Source organism: Schistosoma mansoni, chromosome W (assembly GCF_000237925.1).
Source record: "Schistosoma mansoni strain Puerto Rico chromosome W, complete genome".
Lineage (NCBI taxonomy): Eukaryota > Metazoa > Platyhelminthes > Trematoda > Strigeidida > Schistosomatidae > Schistosoma > Schistosoma mansoni.
Window position 1 is genome coordinate 53,474,694 of NC_031502.1, and position 19,666 is coordinate 53,494,359.

The 19,666-nt window shown below is 30.1% G+C and overlaps 1 protein-coding gene across 1 annotated transcript; it reads right to left on the minus strand.

Annotated features, from left to right (window-relative positions):
* Nucleotides 1–447: 447 nt before the first annotated feature.
* Smp_163140 (pituitary homeobox protein-related) lies at nucleotides 448–8,448 on the minus strand (the record flags this gene model as incomplete). The annotated part of the gene is made up of 2 exons (XM_018790155.1): nucleotides 448–2,550; nucleotides 8,095–8,448. The coding sequence occupies 2 exons, from the start codon at nucleotides 8,446–8,448 to the stop codon at nucleotides 448–450; spliced, it is 2,457 nt and encodes an 818-aa protein (XP_018655526.1).
* Between the last annotated feature and the right edge of the window lie 11,218 nt (nucleotides 8,449–19,666).

A 19,666-nucleotide genomic window follows, 5' to 3' on the forward strand; every position in this document is an offset into this window, starting at 1 on the left:
ACTTATCATAAATTCTTTCTGTAAATTATTAATTCAACAAATTATCTATATTATTAATATTATTATTATTATAAATACAATCTGTGTTATATAATTAAAGAAAATCAGAAAATGTTTTGTTTGAACAAAATGGAATGTTGAATAGTTGAATGTGTAAATGGTTGAAAAAAATTAATAACCACAATATACACTGAATACATTTACAGAAGAATAAAAATATCTATATCCAAATACATTTGTATACGCAGTTGTCAACCATTTGATACCTAATTAATGATCATATTATACATACAACATGAACATAAGATAGCTGTTTTTCATAAATTCATATGGACTTATTTGTTTCTAGGACAAAAAGTGACCGGAAGATATTCAAATCATTCAGATTTTTCTTTTCCCCTCAATTGTTTCAATATTCTATCTCGTTTTGTTTTGTTTTTCCAAATATTAATTATAGAATTGATAAATATTTGAATTTGAAATTGGATTAACTTCATTCAATTGACTGGTTTCATGAATGGTTTGTGGTAGAACATAATGAGTAAACATTGAATTTCGATAATTTCCATGGTTAGTTTGTTTATCATTTATAATATTCGATGATGAAGAAGATGATGATGATGATACTGTTGTTGTTCTTGAACCGTCTGTTAAAATTGTGTCTGTTACAGTAGGGAATTTACTTAAATTTGTATATCGTTCTGATAATGTTGGGTTAGTTATTGTACCAGTTGGTGTAGACGTTTTTGACATTATATTTACTAAAGTTTTTGATTCATTAAAATTTGTAGTATTACATACATTTGTATTCATTTTTACGGCAGCAGCTGCGGCCATCATAGCTGCAGTCGGTAGAAATGAAAAATTATTTGTACTACCAGGCATCATAAGTACCGGTTCATTTATCTGGTGTTGAAATGATTGTGATTGTGTATGACGTATATGTTGACGATACGGACGATATTGAATCAATGATTTGTTTATAGATAATGGTTCTTCTAATTTGAAATTTTGTTCATTTACTCTACGATGGTTGGTACTATCAAAAAATATTTCATTTGATTGTGATGAATTCATTAATTGTAAGTAATCATATTTCTTTGTAGATATTGAATTTAATACTGAAGGTACTGTGGATGATGGTGACGATGAGATCGGTGATGACGAGAAATGGCGATTTGTATTCATACAATCTATAGATTCAATGCTTTCATTTGTATTAAAATACGTTTCATTTTTTACAATAAAAGGATGAATAAAGTTATCAAAATATATATTGTTAGTTAGTTCTGAATCATGTATATTACTTATATTAGTAGTATTATGATCGGCATTTATTACTTGTTGCAAAGAAGGTTTATTTTCACTTGTAAATGACGTTTTCACATAATCTTTGGTATCTTTGAATGTTTTCAATGAATTATTTATATCATCAAATAAAAATTGTTTTGAATGAAATTTGATTTCGTCATCTATACGTGTATTCATTTTTATTGACGGAAAATCATCTATGTACTGATTTGAATTCATAGGCTTGTTGATAGATGGCCAGTTAGGTATACTTGTCAATCCTGTCACTGGTGTTGTTCCCATCGATGACATTGTTTCTGATGAAAATAACGTCGATCCAAGACAACTACTTTTAGTGATGGTATTTTCAGTAGTGAATGATACATCCAATGGTCGTAAACCTGTATTTTGTAAGTGATTTGAATAATTTAATAGTGGACTAACTGTTTGATTGATTGTTTCATTAGACAAAAATGAATTTGATGAAGAAGCAAAAGAAGGATAATTATTAGGATCTTTTTTCGTATTGAAACCAAGTAGATTTGTTGAATTGATTCCATGAATTACTGATGAATAGGTATTCAACATGTTTGATGCGGCAAAAGCTGCTGCACTGAAATCTGTAGATTGTAAATTATTATTATTATTACTATTATAATCAGTATTACTGAAATTAGTTATCCATGTTGAATGGGGCAAACATACCGGTAATCCCACGTGTAAATTTGTTTCATTCTGTGACATACAGCATGGAATAGAGTAGATTAACTCATTATTATTACTATTATTATTATTATTATTACTATTGCTGATAGATTTAAACGGATATGTACCTGGCAAGCCAAGATGATAACTATGAAACTCATCTGTATCACTTCGATTATCATTTGTAAAATCAGTAAAAGGTTGATTTAGAGAATTCGGGCTAGTTCGATTTATCAAACTTGGTAATACATTATCACATGGTAAATTAGATACAAATGGATACGGATTACGCGAATTATTCGTAGAGGAATTTTGAAAATAAGATACTTGTGGTTGTGAAAATGTTAAAGTTGTATTAGACAATTGATTTTGTCGTACTGATGGAAAACTATGTCCAGTTGTCCCATATATTGGATGATTGACAAATCCATTGGGTAGATGACCAACTCCAGAACGAATTAAAGGTGCAAAAGGATTATTTATAGTTCCACGTAGTACAACATCTAGATGTCTTTCACGTTTTCGCCATTTTGCTCTACGATTTTTAAACCATACCTTTTATAAGGGATTAAAATTTAAATTCAATAAAAAGGATTTAATTGAAGGTATCAATTCAGAATATGCTAAAAGAAGAGTATAACAATTGATTTTTTACGAAAGCTTTTCAGATTTTAAAATTGATATTTCTCCATTCGGAAATGTATTAGCTCATTCATACTCAGAATCAAACAAAATCTAATACATACTTACCTTGTTATTTCAAACACAAAACTTAAATTGTGACACGTGATATTGTAGTTCTAAGCTATAAGAGGATTAGGAATAATATATTTGTAAGATCTCAGCAAATGACTTTGAAGCAAATTCAACATTTCGCCTGGCAAGGAAATATTTGCTTGAAAAAGCTTGGACCAGATTGTCAGATGAAACGTTGGATTTACTTCAAATTCATTCGCTGAGATTTTAAAAATCTATTATTCCTATTTAATGTCTTACATCAACTCAGCGCCCAAATACTGTGAAACTATTCGCTCTAATTTAGACGAAAGTTCTTATATACTATAAGAGGGTTTCATAAAATTGGTTTCTTGTCGCCGTAGAAGGATTTACAAGATCAATAAAGTAAGCATTCATAATTAGTTGATGGGGGTAATAGGTCTGACTTTTAAATTAATTGGAAGTTGGGTTTGTTATAAAGTATTTGTGGCTTATAGTTTCATGAATTTAAAAAGATTTTCTTTAAAAAACTGATAAATATCGAAATGGCTGTAAAGTTCTAGAAAGTCAGTTATGAATTTACAATTGTTAACATTTGGGATAGTAAATTTATGTCAATATTGAACAGCCAAGAAGAAACTGTTATTGGTTATAAGACAATAAATTTCAATCTGTTAATTTAATGAAATAGTTATGAATAAAGTAAGACGGGAATCCTGAAAATCTGGCGTTTGAATGGCTACCGATAAAGAGTTCCATAGTAGGATGAAAAACAGATGCACTGTACTCTTCAGTAGTTTTCCAGTTTATATTACATTTATAAAATAAATTGTTTTAACAATTAAAAGATTTACCCCTTATCTCTGTCTACATAAATCAATAGTTTTACCTAACTTTAAAAAATATAAATGATCAATTCACGTAATATTGTTTGTTTGAATCTTCCCATTGATGCTTAGGACTGCAACTGGTCAGCCCCTTATTGGCATATGTGCATACTGTACGTATTGCCTCGATGTAGCCTTAATTCACAAGCACTTCACCCTATTGCACAAGCAAGTGGCTATTAGGACTCAGTAGCTGAGTAGATAACGCGATGGTGTCTGAAGCGGAAGGTACTGGGTTCGAGTCTCATAGTGAACATCAACTCTGAGATGCAGGTACATCCATCTGACGAGTCCCAAATAGTATAAAACGCGCGTTCTGGATTCCACTAATAGCCACTATCCATCTTTGCATATAAATGATCAATTTCAAAATTTCCTAGTTCATTAGGCATCATAATTTATTAAAATAAATAAATAATGACTAATTATTCTTTAAATTAATTTTCTTTTTCTTTTTAAAAAAACAAGAAAAAAAGGAAGGTAGATTATTAATTCTCTGGAGAACTTTTCAATTTCTTTTGCCCCATTTACTCAACAACAACAACAATAAAGGTTATTTCTAGTATGATACAGACTATATTATTACGGAATTTGAAAAAACAACAAACAATTAAGGGTTATTTTTAAAAAGAAGGAATTTCTTACCTAATAGATAAATGGAAAGATGTCAAAAATAAACCGATTGTGAAGACTCATGTTATAACTGTAATAATAATAATAATAGTGTCAGACTAATTGATGTCTTACAAACAATAAGCTTATACACCATATATATATATAAGGAAATTATGTCATAATTTTGACATGAACTATTTCTATTTCCAAGGATTAGTATTATTATTATTTGTTTTGATTAATGAGCTGCCTGTTTAAAGAACAGTGAATGATGTGTGTTAAGTAATAATAATAATAATAATAATAATAATGATAGACTAATATTAACATGATTACATACATCAAATGACCTTTCTTTATAGGGGGACTAAATAATATTTCATTCTTGATTTTCAGCTGGTCTCAGTAGTGATTTCTAACAATTATTAGGTATCAGTATGAGGTTGTGGAGATTATCAAGTTTTTGGTTCAGATCATGAGTTGATCAATGTTAGGCCACCATTGAAAACCTAAAAGGATTGTAGAGATGTTTTGTCCTAGTATGGGACTCTTCAGAATTGCTCATTATCATATTAAGATGGGTTTATTATAAGTATATATTATATTTAAACAATTAAAAAGTGTTTAAATTCCTGTATAGTTAACCTTTCAATGAACCTAATTATTGTTATGTTTACATTTTATTCCGGAATAATATCAGTCTGTGATGTGTTCTTTTTCACCGGTATCAAATAAGTTGACTTCTTAATTTATTCTCTGTTATATATACTACTAATATGTCGTATTATTAAAAAAAATAATCTCAAGAAGGATATATGACATTTATAGCTTTTTAGTATTGTCTTTTTTGCATAATTTATGCATTGAAAATTCTCATAACCCTCTCTCTCTCTCTCACTCTCTCTTTTATTCTATGTATAAGTTTTTGTTCCGGTGGAGATGTTCTTCTACTTAAAACTTTTCAATCTCAATAATGAGGAGACTATTATTGAAAAAAAACACTCATAGATTTTATGAGTAATTTTGTTTCAATTTACCACAGAAAACTATAAATAAACAAAAAATTTAAAGCGGATATTATGAAAATGTTTACTTATAAATGATGACTGTCTTTTTAATGGGTAATAAATACATGACTTTTATAGTATGGATTACATGGATTTCATTTTACCGACAATTTACTACTATTATATATAATAGTAATATTTAAGAGGTATTTTGTTCATTCAACCGATTATTTATTTATTTTTTAAATGCATATAATTAGAACTTTTACTTAAATATTAAAATGAACATTTAATATTGAACGTTGGGGGGGGGATAGCTCTGGATGATTTAGAAGTTGAGGTTTATGAGAAAGATTGTTTTGAGTTTATGAATGAATGAATTTTAAAGAATTACGCTAATATGGTTTTAATATTTAATGTATCACATATAGGATGTAATTGAAATAAGAAAGAAACCATTCAGATTTATCCAATGCATGGTCGTGGAAATTGTTGAGTTTTGATTGAAATCGTGAATCAACCAATATTAGACTACCATCGAAAACCTGGAAGGACTGGACGACTGTTTTATCCTAGTATGGGACTCCTCAACAGTGTGCATCCACAATCCCTCACACCGGATTCGAACGCACGACCTTCGGTCTCGCGTATGAACGTTTAACCTCTAGGCCTCCAACAGTGTTAATATCTAACTTTATGTTTAGTTAAAATGTTACATAATTGGTTTTTTTCTAAATAATCCGTTTAACACATCACAAATGAAACTATAGTAACTTGGAAAGTGATGTCTTGAAGGTATTTTTACCCACAGTCTCTTGTAAATTAGCTTCATTATTTTCCTTTTATTTATATCATTTTTAATGTTTCACTTTATTAGGGCTCAGTGTCAAATAATATATCACAATCCAAATAAGTTATAACTATATGCTTTAGAGTGTAAATTGAATTTAATGTTATCTTAATTTCAGAAGTGATATCAATGTCAAGAAAGATAAAGGTCAACTAAGCCTTAGGCAAATTGATGTATTAGAAAATTGACAGTTGATTTACCAAAATATCACATTCATTTTAATCGAATACTTAATTTAGAAAATGAGACAATTTTCTAAATCAGAAAGGGGGCTTTGTGGAGATTGTAGTAATTTAATAGTTGAATTCATGAGTCGACTAAACCTAGACTAATCTGGAAAACCTGGAAGCACTGAATGACTGACTCGTTCTAGAGTGGGAACACTCAGCAGTGTGCATCCACTCTGACGCTCTGGGACGCACGACTCTTGGCCTAGCGCGCGAATGCTTAACCTCTAGATCACTGGACCAGAATCTGATGGTGTTAATGTCTAACTTCAACTAATCCCTGAAATTGTACCATGAAATTGCTATCAAAGATTTATTTTATTATTCTCATAGCTTGTATTAGTTTTACGAGTTTAGCAGAAAGATTACAAGAAACATACAATACTTAATTTAACAAGTAAAATGAAATCTTGAAACAATTTACGATAAATCATTCCCATTTTCCTTATAAAATTAGAAATTGCTTTATGTGAAAACGGTTGACAAGTTTTTAGTATCATATTTACTGTACAAAATTAAAATTTACATTGATTGACACTCTTCTTGAATATGATGACTATGCTAAGTTGATTGATAATACAGGGTTGATACTTTACTTCATTCATTGTAGATCTATATTAAGAGAAAAGCTTTTTCTGGTTCATTTTTATTTAGCTAAGACTTCATTTAGAACTAAAAAGGAAGGCCCAGGGCAGAGTGGGTTGAAGAACGCTGGTCGGAAGCCTATGTTCCATTGGGAGTAACAGGCGTAAGTAAGTAAGACTTCATATAGAAATAGACGGTGGCATGCTTGAATATCTGGGCTACCTGTTCCTCCCATCTAGATATTTCAACAAGTTATCGGTTTTCTTGTTTGTTTTAACACATCATTGTGTACATTAATCACATAACCTATTCAGGAGCATTTCTGAAGAGTTTACCACCTTTCGTTGTACAAATACAAAAAAGTACAATCAAAGATATTGTGGTTGCTGGCAATATGCAGTGAAAATAATGTACACTATTTAGATGTAGACTTCTGAAATGCTGGTAACTAACTGGTGATCACCCAATATTTATCGTCAGGATCGATCAAGAAATAAGAAACGGAAACTTGTTGAAATACTTTATGCTGAGAATTCTATATTGTACCAAAAATATAATATTGAATAAAGCGATTAATAATAATAACAATAATGGTTATGTACATCTACAGATGAGTTGCGTACACATTCGTTCAATTTTGAAAATGTAGCTTTTTAAATATTCTTACTGTTTTCGCTTGCATAACAGTTGGCTCAGGCGTTTAGGAAGCGAGTGTATATTGTAGTCAAACCAGATTAGATGATCGTAAAGCAAAAACCTGACATCTTATAGTAATAAACGGTCGACGTTTTAATTCGTAGGTAACACTTATTTAATTCATTTTTAAAGTGTCCAGATGTCTGGTTTCTCATAAATCCTAATAATACGGATGGTTACTACTTTATGAATGGATTTAGATACTATAATCCACAGATTATTAACGTAATAAAATATATCAACCCCAAGTTCTCCTACTTACAGTTTACCTTTAACCACCTAATAGTCATATTAAATCTTAGACAACTATTACTTGACTGGTAACATTAACACCGGACTCTTTGATAGAAGAATAAAATAAAATATATAAATATTTTGAACTAATTATCTATTATAAGTAAAGATGGACTGATCAATTGAAGTCCTATACATCAATGAGAAGATTCAAACACACAATACCAAATGAATTCAATTAACCATTAATTAATTTTTTTTTAACCAAATAATTAACTTACTCTTACACGACCTTCAGATAATTCTGTCCATGTAGCTATTTCTTCACGTAAATTCATATCAGGATAACGATTTCTAGCAAATGTTGCTTCTAATTCTTGTAATTGTTGACTAGTAAAATGTGTTCGTTGACGTCGTTGACGTTTATTAAATTGTGGACGACATGAATATTTTTTATTTGTTAATGAATTATTCATATTTGAATCATACATATCAAAATTTGATTTTATATGATCATTAAAGTTTTTTATTGTTGGCTGATGATTTTTTGATTTTGGTAAGTTATTAGAAACTATCCCATTATGATGTGAATGAGTTGAATGTATCACAGAAGATGTTGTTGATGTTGAATTCATAGTGATAGGATGAATAAAATTATTAGAGGTAAATACATTGTTACTAAGAGCATTCAAATGATTATGATCATCATGTTTATTATGTATGTTATTATTACTATTATCGATTATTTTGTGATGTACGGTGTCTTTTTTAAAATTAAAAGATTTTGTATTTCGTTCAATTAATTCAGTTTGATAATTCATTGATAAGTCGGGGGGTAATGACTTTTTAATATTACCATTATTATTATTATTACTATTACTATTATTAGTAGTATTGTTATGTAATTTAATCGGTGTTAATTGAGTATTCAAATCAATTGTATAAGATGTATTAAATTTATCAAAATCATATTTAAATAAATTTTTATTTATGGAATAAATTTGATCTGGATTAGAATAATTTCCAAAATCATGATCATTATTGATTCCATTTTTATTAAATTTTTGTAATTTACATAATTCAGTAGTATTTTGTTCATTCATATTAGTATTCATAATAGTAATAGTATTTGTTGAATGTAAAGTACTGTTTGATATAACAAGATCTGATGTATGTGGAATGTACATTGATTCTAAGGTCTGGAAAATAAACATGTTAATATATTCAGATATTTTATTATTCATAGAAAAACAAATCAAGATCTATGAAGATCATTTTCATTACCTTTCATAAGATGATTTCTATGGCAAATGAACATTAGCAGAAGAGAAGTAAAAAGTACTTGTTTTTAATGATATTTAGAATGTCATATGGAATCAAATTTAGAATCTTCAGAACTCTTGATATGTAGCGCTAAATAATCAGATACTAATATTAAAGAGGTATTCAGTGTTTCCCAATTTCTAATGATCGTTCAATGGATGACAGTATAAGACAACAAATGTTTTTGTTTGTTGTATTAGATGAATAGTTTCTTTTAAAAAAACGTCTTATATAATGACTTGTAGTACTGGGCTAAGATCATGATCAAACATACTACACAATATTACATATATATCAGAATGGAGGTTTGTAGAAATTGTGGTAATTTTAATAGTTGAATTCATGAATTCATTAATACCGTTGGATGCCGGCTCAGTGGTCTAGAGGTTAGGTGTTTGCGAACGAGACGGAAGGCCCTCGGTTCGAGCCTCACGTTCTGAATCATGAATACGCACTTCTGAGGAGTCCCATACTAGGATGAAACAGCTGTCCAGTGCTTTAAGGCTTTCAGTGGTGGTCTAGCTTACATAGATTCATGAATTCAACTATTAAAATTACATATATATGTTGATTTTTAATACTTTTCAGTAAAATTATTCCTAATAAATAAGTGAACTTGTTTAAATCTTTCATTTCAATCATAACTTTATTTTGTTTTCATAGCTTATGTAATCTATTCATTAATTAATATTTAAATTTAAATTTCTAAGCTTGATACCAGTGTCAATCAGTGAAAATTTCTACATATGAATAGTATAGTATTTATCACTGAAGTTGCTATACAAATGTAAATTATACATCATATTTTATATAGTTAAAATCATGAGTCAATTGAAGCTAGACCACCGTGGAAAGCCTGGAAGTACTGGACATTTTTACAAAAGTCATCAACACGGGTATTTATCTCCAGTCACAAAAGTATAAAGCCGCTCTTACTCTCGAAACTTTACAGTTACATGATATATATAAAGTTATAAATAATTTTATCATCACAAATAACAAGATTGAAAACTCTAAAAATGAAGCAAAGTTTCCATAGAAATACTTCTGTAGGATGAAAAGTATATTCAAATGACGTGTGCATATTGGTAATTTATGATAATTCATCTGCCAGTACTACTTCCACTACTAATACTATTATAGTTGATATAAACATCTGTTTATACTAATGCGTATTCAGATTTATATTTCTCTATCTTACGATACACAGAAAAGAAACGATCATTTATTGGAAGTGTCAGTATATACTTCTAATCAATGTTCTTCTTTTCTTACTTCCCTAAGACTATGATGATTTGATTTAAAATATTGGCTCACGGACTAGAGTATGACACAAATGTAGGATATAAGAAACAACAAAATTTAACGGTATAATATTCGATTATAGTAATATAATATTTAACATTGATTTGTTTGGATTTTAAGTATCATAAGTTCATTCTTTTTGAATTTTGTATAGTATTACTAATGAGAAGTGTAATCTTATTTATACAAATATATTTCCACAGTTTATATCATGATCTGATCTTAGTTGGAACATAATTGAAAATCCAGAAGCGCTAGATGACCGCTTCGTTCTTATATTGGATTTCTCAACAGTGTACATTCACAACCGCCTATCAGAGGGAATGGAACATAAGACCTTCGGTTTCGCGTGTAAATGCCTAACTCCTAAACCATTAATGGAGCATCCAATGTTGTTGATTTCTAACTTCAACCGACATTGCGTGACTACCTTCCATTAGCTAGGGTGGATAACTGTCTTGGGATCGTCGTATGCACTGCTGAAAGAGTCTTATACTAAGAAATAACACTCATTAAATGCTTCAAGGTTTTCAATGGTGGTCTAGTTAAGATTAATTTGTAGTTCAAACTGGAGAAATTTTACAATCTCCACAAGTCCCTTATATAAATACATTCTCCTCCGATAATTTGTTATTAGTTATTAGATGAAAATCAATTATTTTAACAAACTTCGTTTGTATTAAGTATAATATTGATTTGGAACCGATAAAATTTGATAAAAATTTTTAAAACCCAAAACATATTGTTTTCATATTGTTGCAAACCTTTAGATGATATTGACGATGATTTGATACAATACGACAATTGCCTTACATGGTAAACATATATCATAGACAGTACGATTTATATAAATATGTTGTGCCTGTCACGAAAGAATTGTTTGAAATGAATAGTGTTGTTCGAAGAAAACGAACATCAGTTGGTGAGGTTTGGCATCATGACCTTCTATTTACCTTTCATTGAACAAAAATATTTTTGATTAATCTATTATATTAAACAAACTACATTTCTTCTCAGTCAAGAAATATGTGGACTACGAGGGGATTTTTACACTTATACTCTTTAGTTTTTTCATTAGAACAAGGTATAAAGAGTATTCTTTTTAAAAAAAATATTTATAAATGATCAGAAATATTACCCTACTACTATATATACTACTATAATGGATTTAATTAATAAGACAATACAGAAATGCTTACCACAAACTTATTTAATAAGAGTAAAATATTACTATCATATTATGTTTTGTTTAAAAAATTGCAAATCAAATGAGATTATTCATAAGACTTACAAGTAAATCCTAGACAAATTAGGCTTCTTTGTTTTCTTCTTATCGTTATTATTAGCCTTTTCTATATTCTTCTTTTCGTTTGATAGTTATAAAGGATAAAGAAAGGAAGTTGTTTTTGTAGTTGTGTCCTTTTCTTTTTCTTCTTCTTCTTCTTCTTAGAAATTAAGAAGTGATAACAGGTGCCCAGGATCAGACACAATGAATGGAATTAATAGAGAATTGAAGAGCGAGAAAGAATGTAGAATGAATATATGTATGGATGATCGCAAAGGAGCTTAATTCATGTAAAGCTTATGTGATTTTCTGTCAAAATTCAGAAGGTTGAAGATTTAACTGGATTTTGGCGACGTATAGATCTTGTATAAATCCTTGGGTTTTAAGTCGGCTTAATTGAACTAGTGATCAGAATACAAGCTAATCGGGCAATGTAATAATATGTATGTCAATTATTAAGCCTTTTTAAACAGATAGTAGATTCTGAGGATTGAAACTATCTAATCTGCATATAAGTAATCTTGTTCGTGGTTGAGTTTAAAAAGTTAGGTGTCTGTTTGACGCTCGCTCCCTCGTTCTGTATCTTTTCTATATTGCTCTGTACTGAATCCTTTAGTGAATATTTTACTAGTCATACATATCTCCAATATACGTACCCAACCACCCTATATTACTTTCTTCCCTCTGTTTATTCATCTCAAGCGAATAAATCTTTAGAAAAATCCCAATTTTATAAAGGATAGACTGAATTTTCAAAAACAAAAAAGGAGAAAATGAGTTTCAGGTCATGTGCGTTTACATCAAGTAAATTCTTTAAGCCATTAGGTTTTGCCTAAATCCTTTAAACCACTAAGCTTTAAGAATTTTGATTAAATTTCGAAAACAAGGTAGTGATGTCGGGTGTTTGAATTTACTTCTATATTCTAGTCACATTCACGTAGAACATACCACGTATACACACTCACATACCAAGAAACAAACGGAATATTAAGAATCACACTTAGGACATGAATAAATTTGATATCATAAGAATCTGTCTAAGATTCTGGGGTAGACAATATTATTAAATCATATGCTTTGACCAATCAGATTTTTAGTTATCCATTGAAAATAGACGTAAAAAGGGTGAGGAAAATTGATGTACCGTTTCCAATAATCTCTCTCGTCATTTATAATTTGATAGAGAATAATCAATCCTAAATAAGTTTGGTATAAAGTTGGAAAGGATACAAAATGAAAAGGGAATTTTTTTTAGAAAAACTAGTTACTAGAGGTATAACATTGAGTTTAGCATCCAAGTGATATATTTGTAATTCTAATTTATATGATAAGATATAAAGTGTATTAATGGTGATTTCAAAATTAGTATTAGTAAACATGTGATTGATCTGTGTCAGATAGTAACACTTGTAAAGTTTGTTAGCTTATATGCTTCATATTCAAACTATTGGCTTTGTATAACATTAGCATATATATATATATATATATATATATAAGTATCTCTTTATGTTATCCTAACTGTTTGTCTTTAACTCAATTGAATCGTTAAGTAGGAATATAAATCCTCATTTTTAACAGTTCATCATAGAAAAAGAGTTATTTCTTTGAAAAAGCTTGGACCAAATTGCCAGGCGAAACGTTGGATTTATTTCAAATTCATTCCTATTTAATGTCTTACATTAACTCGGTGCCCAAATACTGTGAAACTATTCGTTCTAATTTAGACGAAAGTTCTTATATATCGAAAAAGAGTTTGTTTCAGGGAGGGATGATTTCATTGAGCAAGTTAAACACTTTTGGACATTGTGTAGATATTGATTATGTATTATTTAAATAGTCATCAACAATATAACTTCAATGAAAAGCCATATAGTTATAAAGAATTGACTATTTCTAATCTAATGATCCAAGTAAGATCGCTGACTTATGCTTATAATTTCGTCTATATTTTTCCTTCGATATAACACATAATATACTCAGTTTTCACTGGTGAGGACTTTTTATCACTAAACAGATAAGTGTGATGTCACTATTCTGTGTCGTCACTTATCGAAGAAAATACACTTGTCAGCAACTGATACTTTTTCGACAGATCTTGATATCGGTGTTTTAAACAGATTAATGATTTATCAAATAATTTGTTGACTTGAAGATGGTTATTTACACAATTCCACAAGCTTAAAAAATATACGTAAGTGAATGTTTCACACAGAAAACAGACTTAAATAAAGGTATTACAAAGAAAACTTTTATCATGGAATGGTTTCAGTAAGAGGACAACTGAAAACCAGTAAGTCCTATGTAATTATTTTTTTTGTCGTACTTTTTGGTACTTCACTTATGATTAAACTCTAAGGTGAATATTATTATCATGCTTTACGCCAGATCCGTAAGCCTTGATCCAAATCCATGTGACGTTATGAGTGTTTATTACTAAATTGTCTTGCACTGAAAAAAGACATCTAATTATCTTTGAATTCTTATAGCGAATACCGTTTGTGAAGTGAGTCATTTATTTGCATAAGCAAAAGTCCAAAAGTCTTTGCCTATCAACAAGAAGCGGAAGAATGTTTCTAGTTTACTCTTCAGATTCGATGACATGACTCCTCAAGTAATTACAATGGAAACATTCAAAAGGTAACTCTGACACTTACTAATGATACCAATTTTCCTAACTGTTCACAGGTGCAATCTATATTTCACGAAAGTATTTTATTGATTTAAAGCAATCGTCTTAGAAAGAGTAGTTTTATTTAAATTCTAGCTTATTCGAATTTTAATCGCTTTAATCAATTTGTGAACGGAACACTTTATATAATTAGTTTATAACCGAGTGAAACGTAATGTATCAGTTGAGATCAATAATAACTTTGATATAAAGATTAAATTACTACTAAATACTTTTCTATTTTTGTAATGCAAGATTAACTAATATCATGCTAATAAGATAGATAGATAGAAGGTGAAACTAAATTGTGGTTGTTTCTTGTTATTGTTAGTTCCGAGAAAATTTACTCTGTTTTGCGTTTCACGCTCGCATATGAATTTTAATTTGGGTGAGCCAAATTAAAATAATGGAGCAATTGGTTAGCGCAATCTCTGCTACCACATAAGACGAAAATCTCATCGATATATCTTAAATAAATGAAGTTTGTTCCACCTTTTTCTTTAGTTTGATGCATTCTAATTAAATTAGAAAAATATCAGCGTACATGGGACGTAGTGAGCTGCCTGTGACAATACCTTCTCTTTGTTAAAAATACTTCGTACCAAATCGAAACTGAAAATTCGTTGTGTAGAGAAGTATTATCTCTTTTATTTTTTTCTTTGGAATATGAATTTCGGCTAGTTTATTATCCTTCCTTTACAAAAGCTTATAAAAGGCAACTAATTACATGAAAGTCTTATACTTTTGTACCATTGTACCCTTTTCTCTGTAAGCATAACCCTTTGCGCTTTGCTTACAATAGTGGTTTCACAAATTAATTTATAAGTTATTTCATTCAGACATCAGATTAATTGCTATGTGAATAAAGTACGTCAGTACCTGTCAGTTAGAATATGTGCATAACAACATAGTAAAAGACTTATTATTATTAGTTTTATTCAATATTATATTTTTGGTACAAAGTATTTTAACGAGTTCCCGTTTCTTATTTCTTGATCCTGACCATAAATATTGGGTGATCGCCAGAATGTTATTACCATTTCAGAAGTCGACATCTGAATAATATTCATTCTTTTCAATACACACTGTCAGCCATCATGATATCTCGGATTGCAAATTTTTGTAATTTGTACAACGAAAGGTGGTAAACTCTTCAGAAACGCACCTGAATAGGTTATGCGATTAAATGATATAATGATGTGTTAAAACGAACAAGAAAACAGATAACTTGTTGAAATACTTGGATGGGAGGAACAGGTAGCCCAGATATTCAAGTAGGTCGCCCAGGACATTACCACCAATAAGTAACAAGATAAGAGTGTTAAGCAATCTTTATTTTCATGCTTCCTTCACTCTAGTTAGATCGGATGAAATCACTTTATAGATAAACAAAAGCCGTATGCCATGACTCAATTTATACCGTATAAAATACACTGCTTATTCTCTCGATTGGTTCATGTGGTAGATGTAGCTCTTTATAGAAGGTAAGAATATCTTCCAATGGTTACCTTTAAACCCGTTTTTGAAATAATTCCGTAAAAATACACCTAACGACATTCTTCAAAATGTTGAGGCCTGTTGTAAATAAGGAGTAAGTTAAGATATAAGAGTTGGTGGATGTTGTTCAAAAGATTTTAAAAAGGATAGATCACATTTATCATACAAATTGAGAAAGGTTAGTGATAACACTACATTTCAGCTCCAGTGAATTTACGTCAATATAATACAAAGGGGTTATGTAAAACGCTTTGAGAATCAAAGTTTCGTGAACACTGTCACCAAACATTTTCTCTGGTACTTATTTAAGGAGTCCCACAATAGGAAGAAACGGCCGTCCAGTGCTTCCAAGTTTTCCTTGATGGTTTAGCTTCAGTTGACTCACGCTTTCAACTTATTTGATTTCCTAATACTGATACTGGATGAACTAGTTAGTCTATAACTTAAATATTCATCATCATTTTAATGTTTAAGAATAGAAATAAATACTGATATATACAAAACTTAATGCTTTTTCCTTAAATTTTAGGTTATTCAGTGGGATGAAATTTAATATGACTATTTTCAGTCTGAATGTTCTGTTTACCGCTTGTAGAACAGGCCATATCATTGAATTTTGGTCTTTACATATACGAACTGCAGGAAAAAATCTTTGGTGAATAATCTATCACATCGGATGTGTAAACCTTTTATATTGTAAAACAGTTAGTATTACCTTCAGGGATTAGTTAACATGCATTTGCAGGTATATGGTGTCGTTATCAATTTAACTTTTAATTTTATGAGCTTATCAGTAATCTAATCAAGCCATATCTTGTACTTGTCACTATTTTAATTATGTTTTTGTATAAATACTTGACAAAATTGTATAATTTTGATATATGATGCAATTTATGTTGCGTGCTAGTGACTTCATCTTTCTAGATATTGTTCCAACAATTCAGCTTTTGCAAGTATCCATAGATTAGCGACATTGATTTGATCAATTCAGGTGATAAAGCTCAATTGCCGTCTACAATGACATGAACAAATTTGTTATGTTGAACAATAAAGTGTTTTACATTTAACACCGTTGGATGCCGGCTCAGTGATTTATCAGTTAAGCGCTCTGGCGCGAGACTGGTAGGTCCTGGGTTCGAATCTCGCAAGCCGGGATTGCGGATGCGTACTGCTGGGGAGTCCCACAATGGGACGAAACGGCCGTCCAGTGCTTGCACGTTTTCCATGGTGGTCTATCTTTAATTGACTCATGATCTCGACTATATAAAATTACTAAAATCTCCAGAAAACATCCTTCTGATAATTAAAATATATATTTAAGCTGAAATGTAGATGTAAGTAATCTATGGAACAGTTGATTTTAAACTAATAAAATAAAGGATGATGGTAAAGGTTTGCAGCTCGGACAGATGTTTTAGTGATGCTGTGTTATTTTAACTAGTTGGGTTAATTGTAGAGTTTTTATTTGCATCCTATACGAAAACTTTAAAGCCCATCCATTGTAGAAGTTAGATTTTTTATTATTCCGCAAGTATTACATCAGTTCGTTCTGACGACCTTGTTTGTGACTGAATATCCATGTAGATTTCTTCGTCCTCATTTATTCACGTTGATTGTTTGTCTCAGTTGAAAGTTTATTCCAATGTATCTGTTGGTTGCTATTTGATATGAATGCCAAGTTCCTAGAAGTTCTTCGCGGTTTTCGAAATTTCCGTGATACAGAATTTAGAAATTTTTTCTATCGAATTCATGTTCATAAGTGTCTGGATGATAATGTGTCATGTCGTTTTACTGCTAATCATTTTTTCATTTATATGTGTGTAAAAAGGACATTCACGTTGTAAAATGTGATATTCCTTGGAGTTGGTGAAATTTATTTTGTAGATTATTTTTTTACTCATCCTATTTTGTCGTTGTCGTTTGGTCCATTTGAGATAGACTGAAGTCATTGTGTTGGTTGTGGGCTTAATTTCAAAGGATTTCCGAATCCTTGTTAGGGTGTCCGAGGTATTTCTCAAATAATGTAGGACGATCCGTTTCTTGGTTTTGCAGGTTTAATGTTTTAACCATCCCTACAGAAGATGAACCGAAGATTAGCTTTATCAAGTTTTCGTGTAATGAGAGTACTGTAGTAAGTTTCCACTATTCTGAACAGTTTCTGGATACAATTGCTTTTGTATTCTTTTGAGGTTTTACCGTTATATCTTATTATATGACCTTAGCGGCTATATTTCCTGTGTGCTCTTGTTTCTAAAGTTCTTATGTTTGATTTGTTGATTTAAACATGCAAAAATGAGATTTCTTTTTCTGCTTTTATTTGTCTTATAAATTGTGTCATCGGAAGTGTTGTTAATCAACTTATAAATATTTGAGAGTTTATCTCATTTACATAACGTATCCAAATCTTTGGTTACTGGTAGGGAGGTAGTTTCGAGTCTTTTCTTCACGATTTCTGTAATTATTCCTGATATAAGAGATGGAATTGGGCTTTTATCTATCTATCTGTAAATCTAACCACTAAATTGAAAATACTGACTTTTAACATCAAATAAAGTATAATTGAGTTACTTGATCAAACTTAGCACTTCATATTAGCTAAATATTCAGTAATTTCGCCACATGTTGTAACTTGAAAACATGCTAATTTCAGTATTATCACATTTTCACCAAAATTATTACTCAATTCTCATGTTTAAGTAGTTAGAGTAGACTAATACTTGATGACAGTATAATTTACAGAGTATTATTGTTATTATCAGAAGGGGTTTTGTGGAGATTTAGTATGTTTCATAGTTGAAAGCATGAGTCAATTATTGTTATTATTACTACCATGAACTTTGAATTCTTTGACACTATCACCTCAGCTAACATACAATTTAAAAATCGAGACTAAACATATATTACTCTTGGAGTATACATCGTGAAACATTTACTTTTAACAACTACTAACTAGAAGTTTTGCGTCACTAACTACATTTTAAAATGGGTCTTCTTCATTAAAACCTTATTTGCTGAAAAAACTAATAGTAGTTTCACCCGTAAGTGCAGTGAATAACTTTTTATCAAAAGTTTCTGAGTACTTGAAACGTCATTATTAATTATATGAAATATAAGATAGTAAATAAAACAATTTCTTCATTCTTTTAGTCAATTTTCAGTTCATAAAATTGGGCGGCCTATGCTTCTGTACAAGGGATAACAGGCGTAAGTAAGTTAGTAAGTGTATGACATTGAATAGTCACGGTTAGAGAATCCTGGTCGGTGACCAATACTTCACTACTACAGGTAACAGGCGTAAATAAGTAAGTCATGGGGAAATCGCGAAAGCTTTTTAGGCAAATTTTTGCACCTTAAATTTCGATTACTATGATAAGTTCATTTTGTATAAATTGAAGCATTTTCGAAAATCAAGATGAATTCAATGTTGATATCTGTTTCATCTTCTACTTCTTGAAGAGAATTAAATCAATGATGTTTCTTTAGTTTGTTAGTATACCTTCGGGTCAAAATTTCATACCAAACTACATATTTTGTTGAAAAAAGTACACAAACTAAGAATATGAAGACTGTTAGTTTTAGTAAAATTTAAGTTACATCAGTATAATTGCATTTGAAAAACCTTTTTGTGCTCATACACTTGTCTTAACATTCATGAAATTCTTTAGAACATGGAGTCTTCAGGTACTCTGTCGTTCTTCTGAATTTTCTTAACTTCACTCGTTTTGTTCGAATCACATAAAAAGCTTATTTTCCCGAATTCATTTCTTCAGCTGTC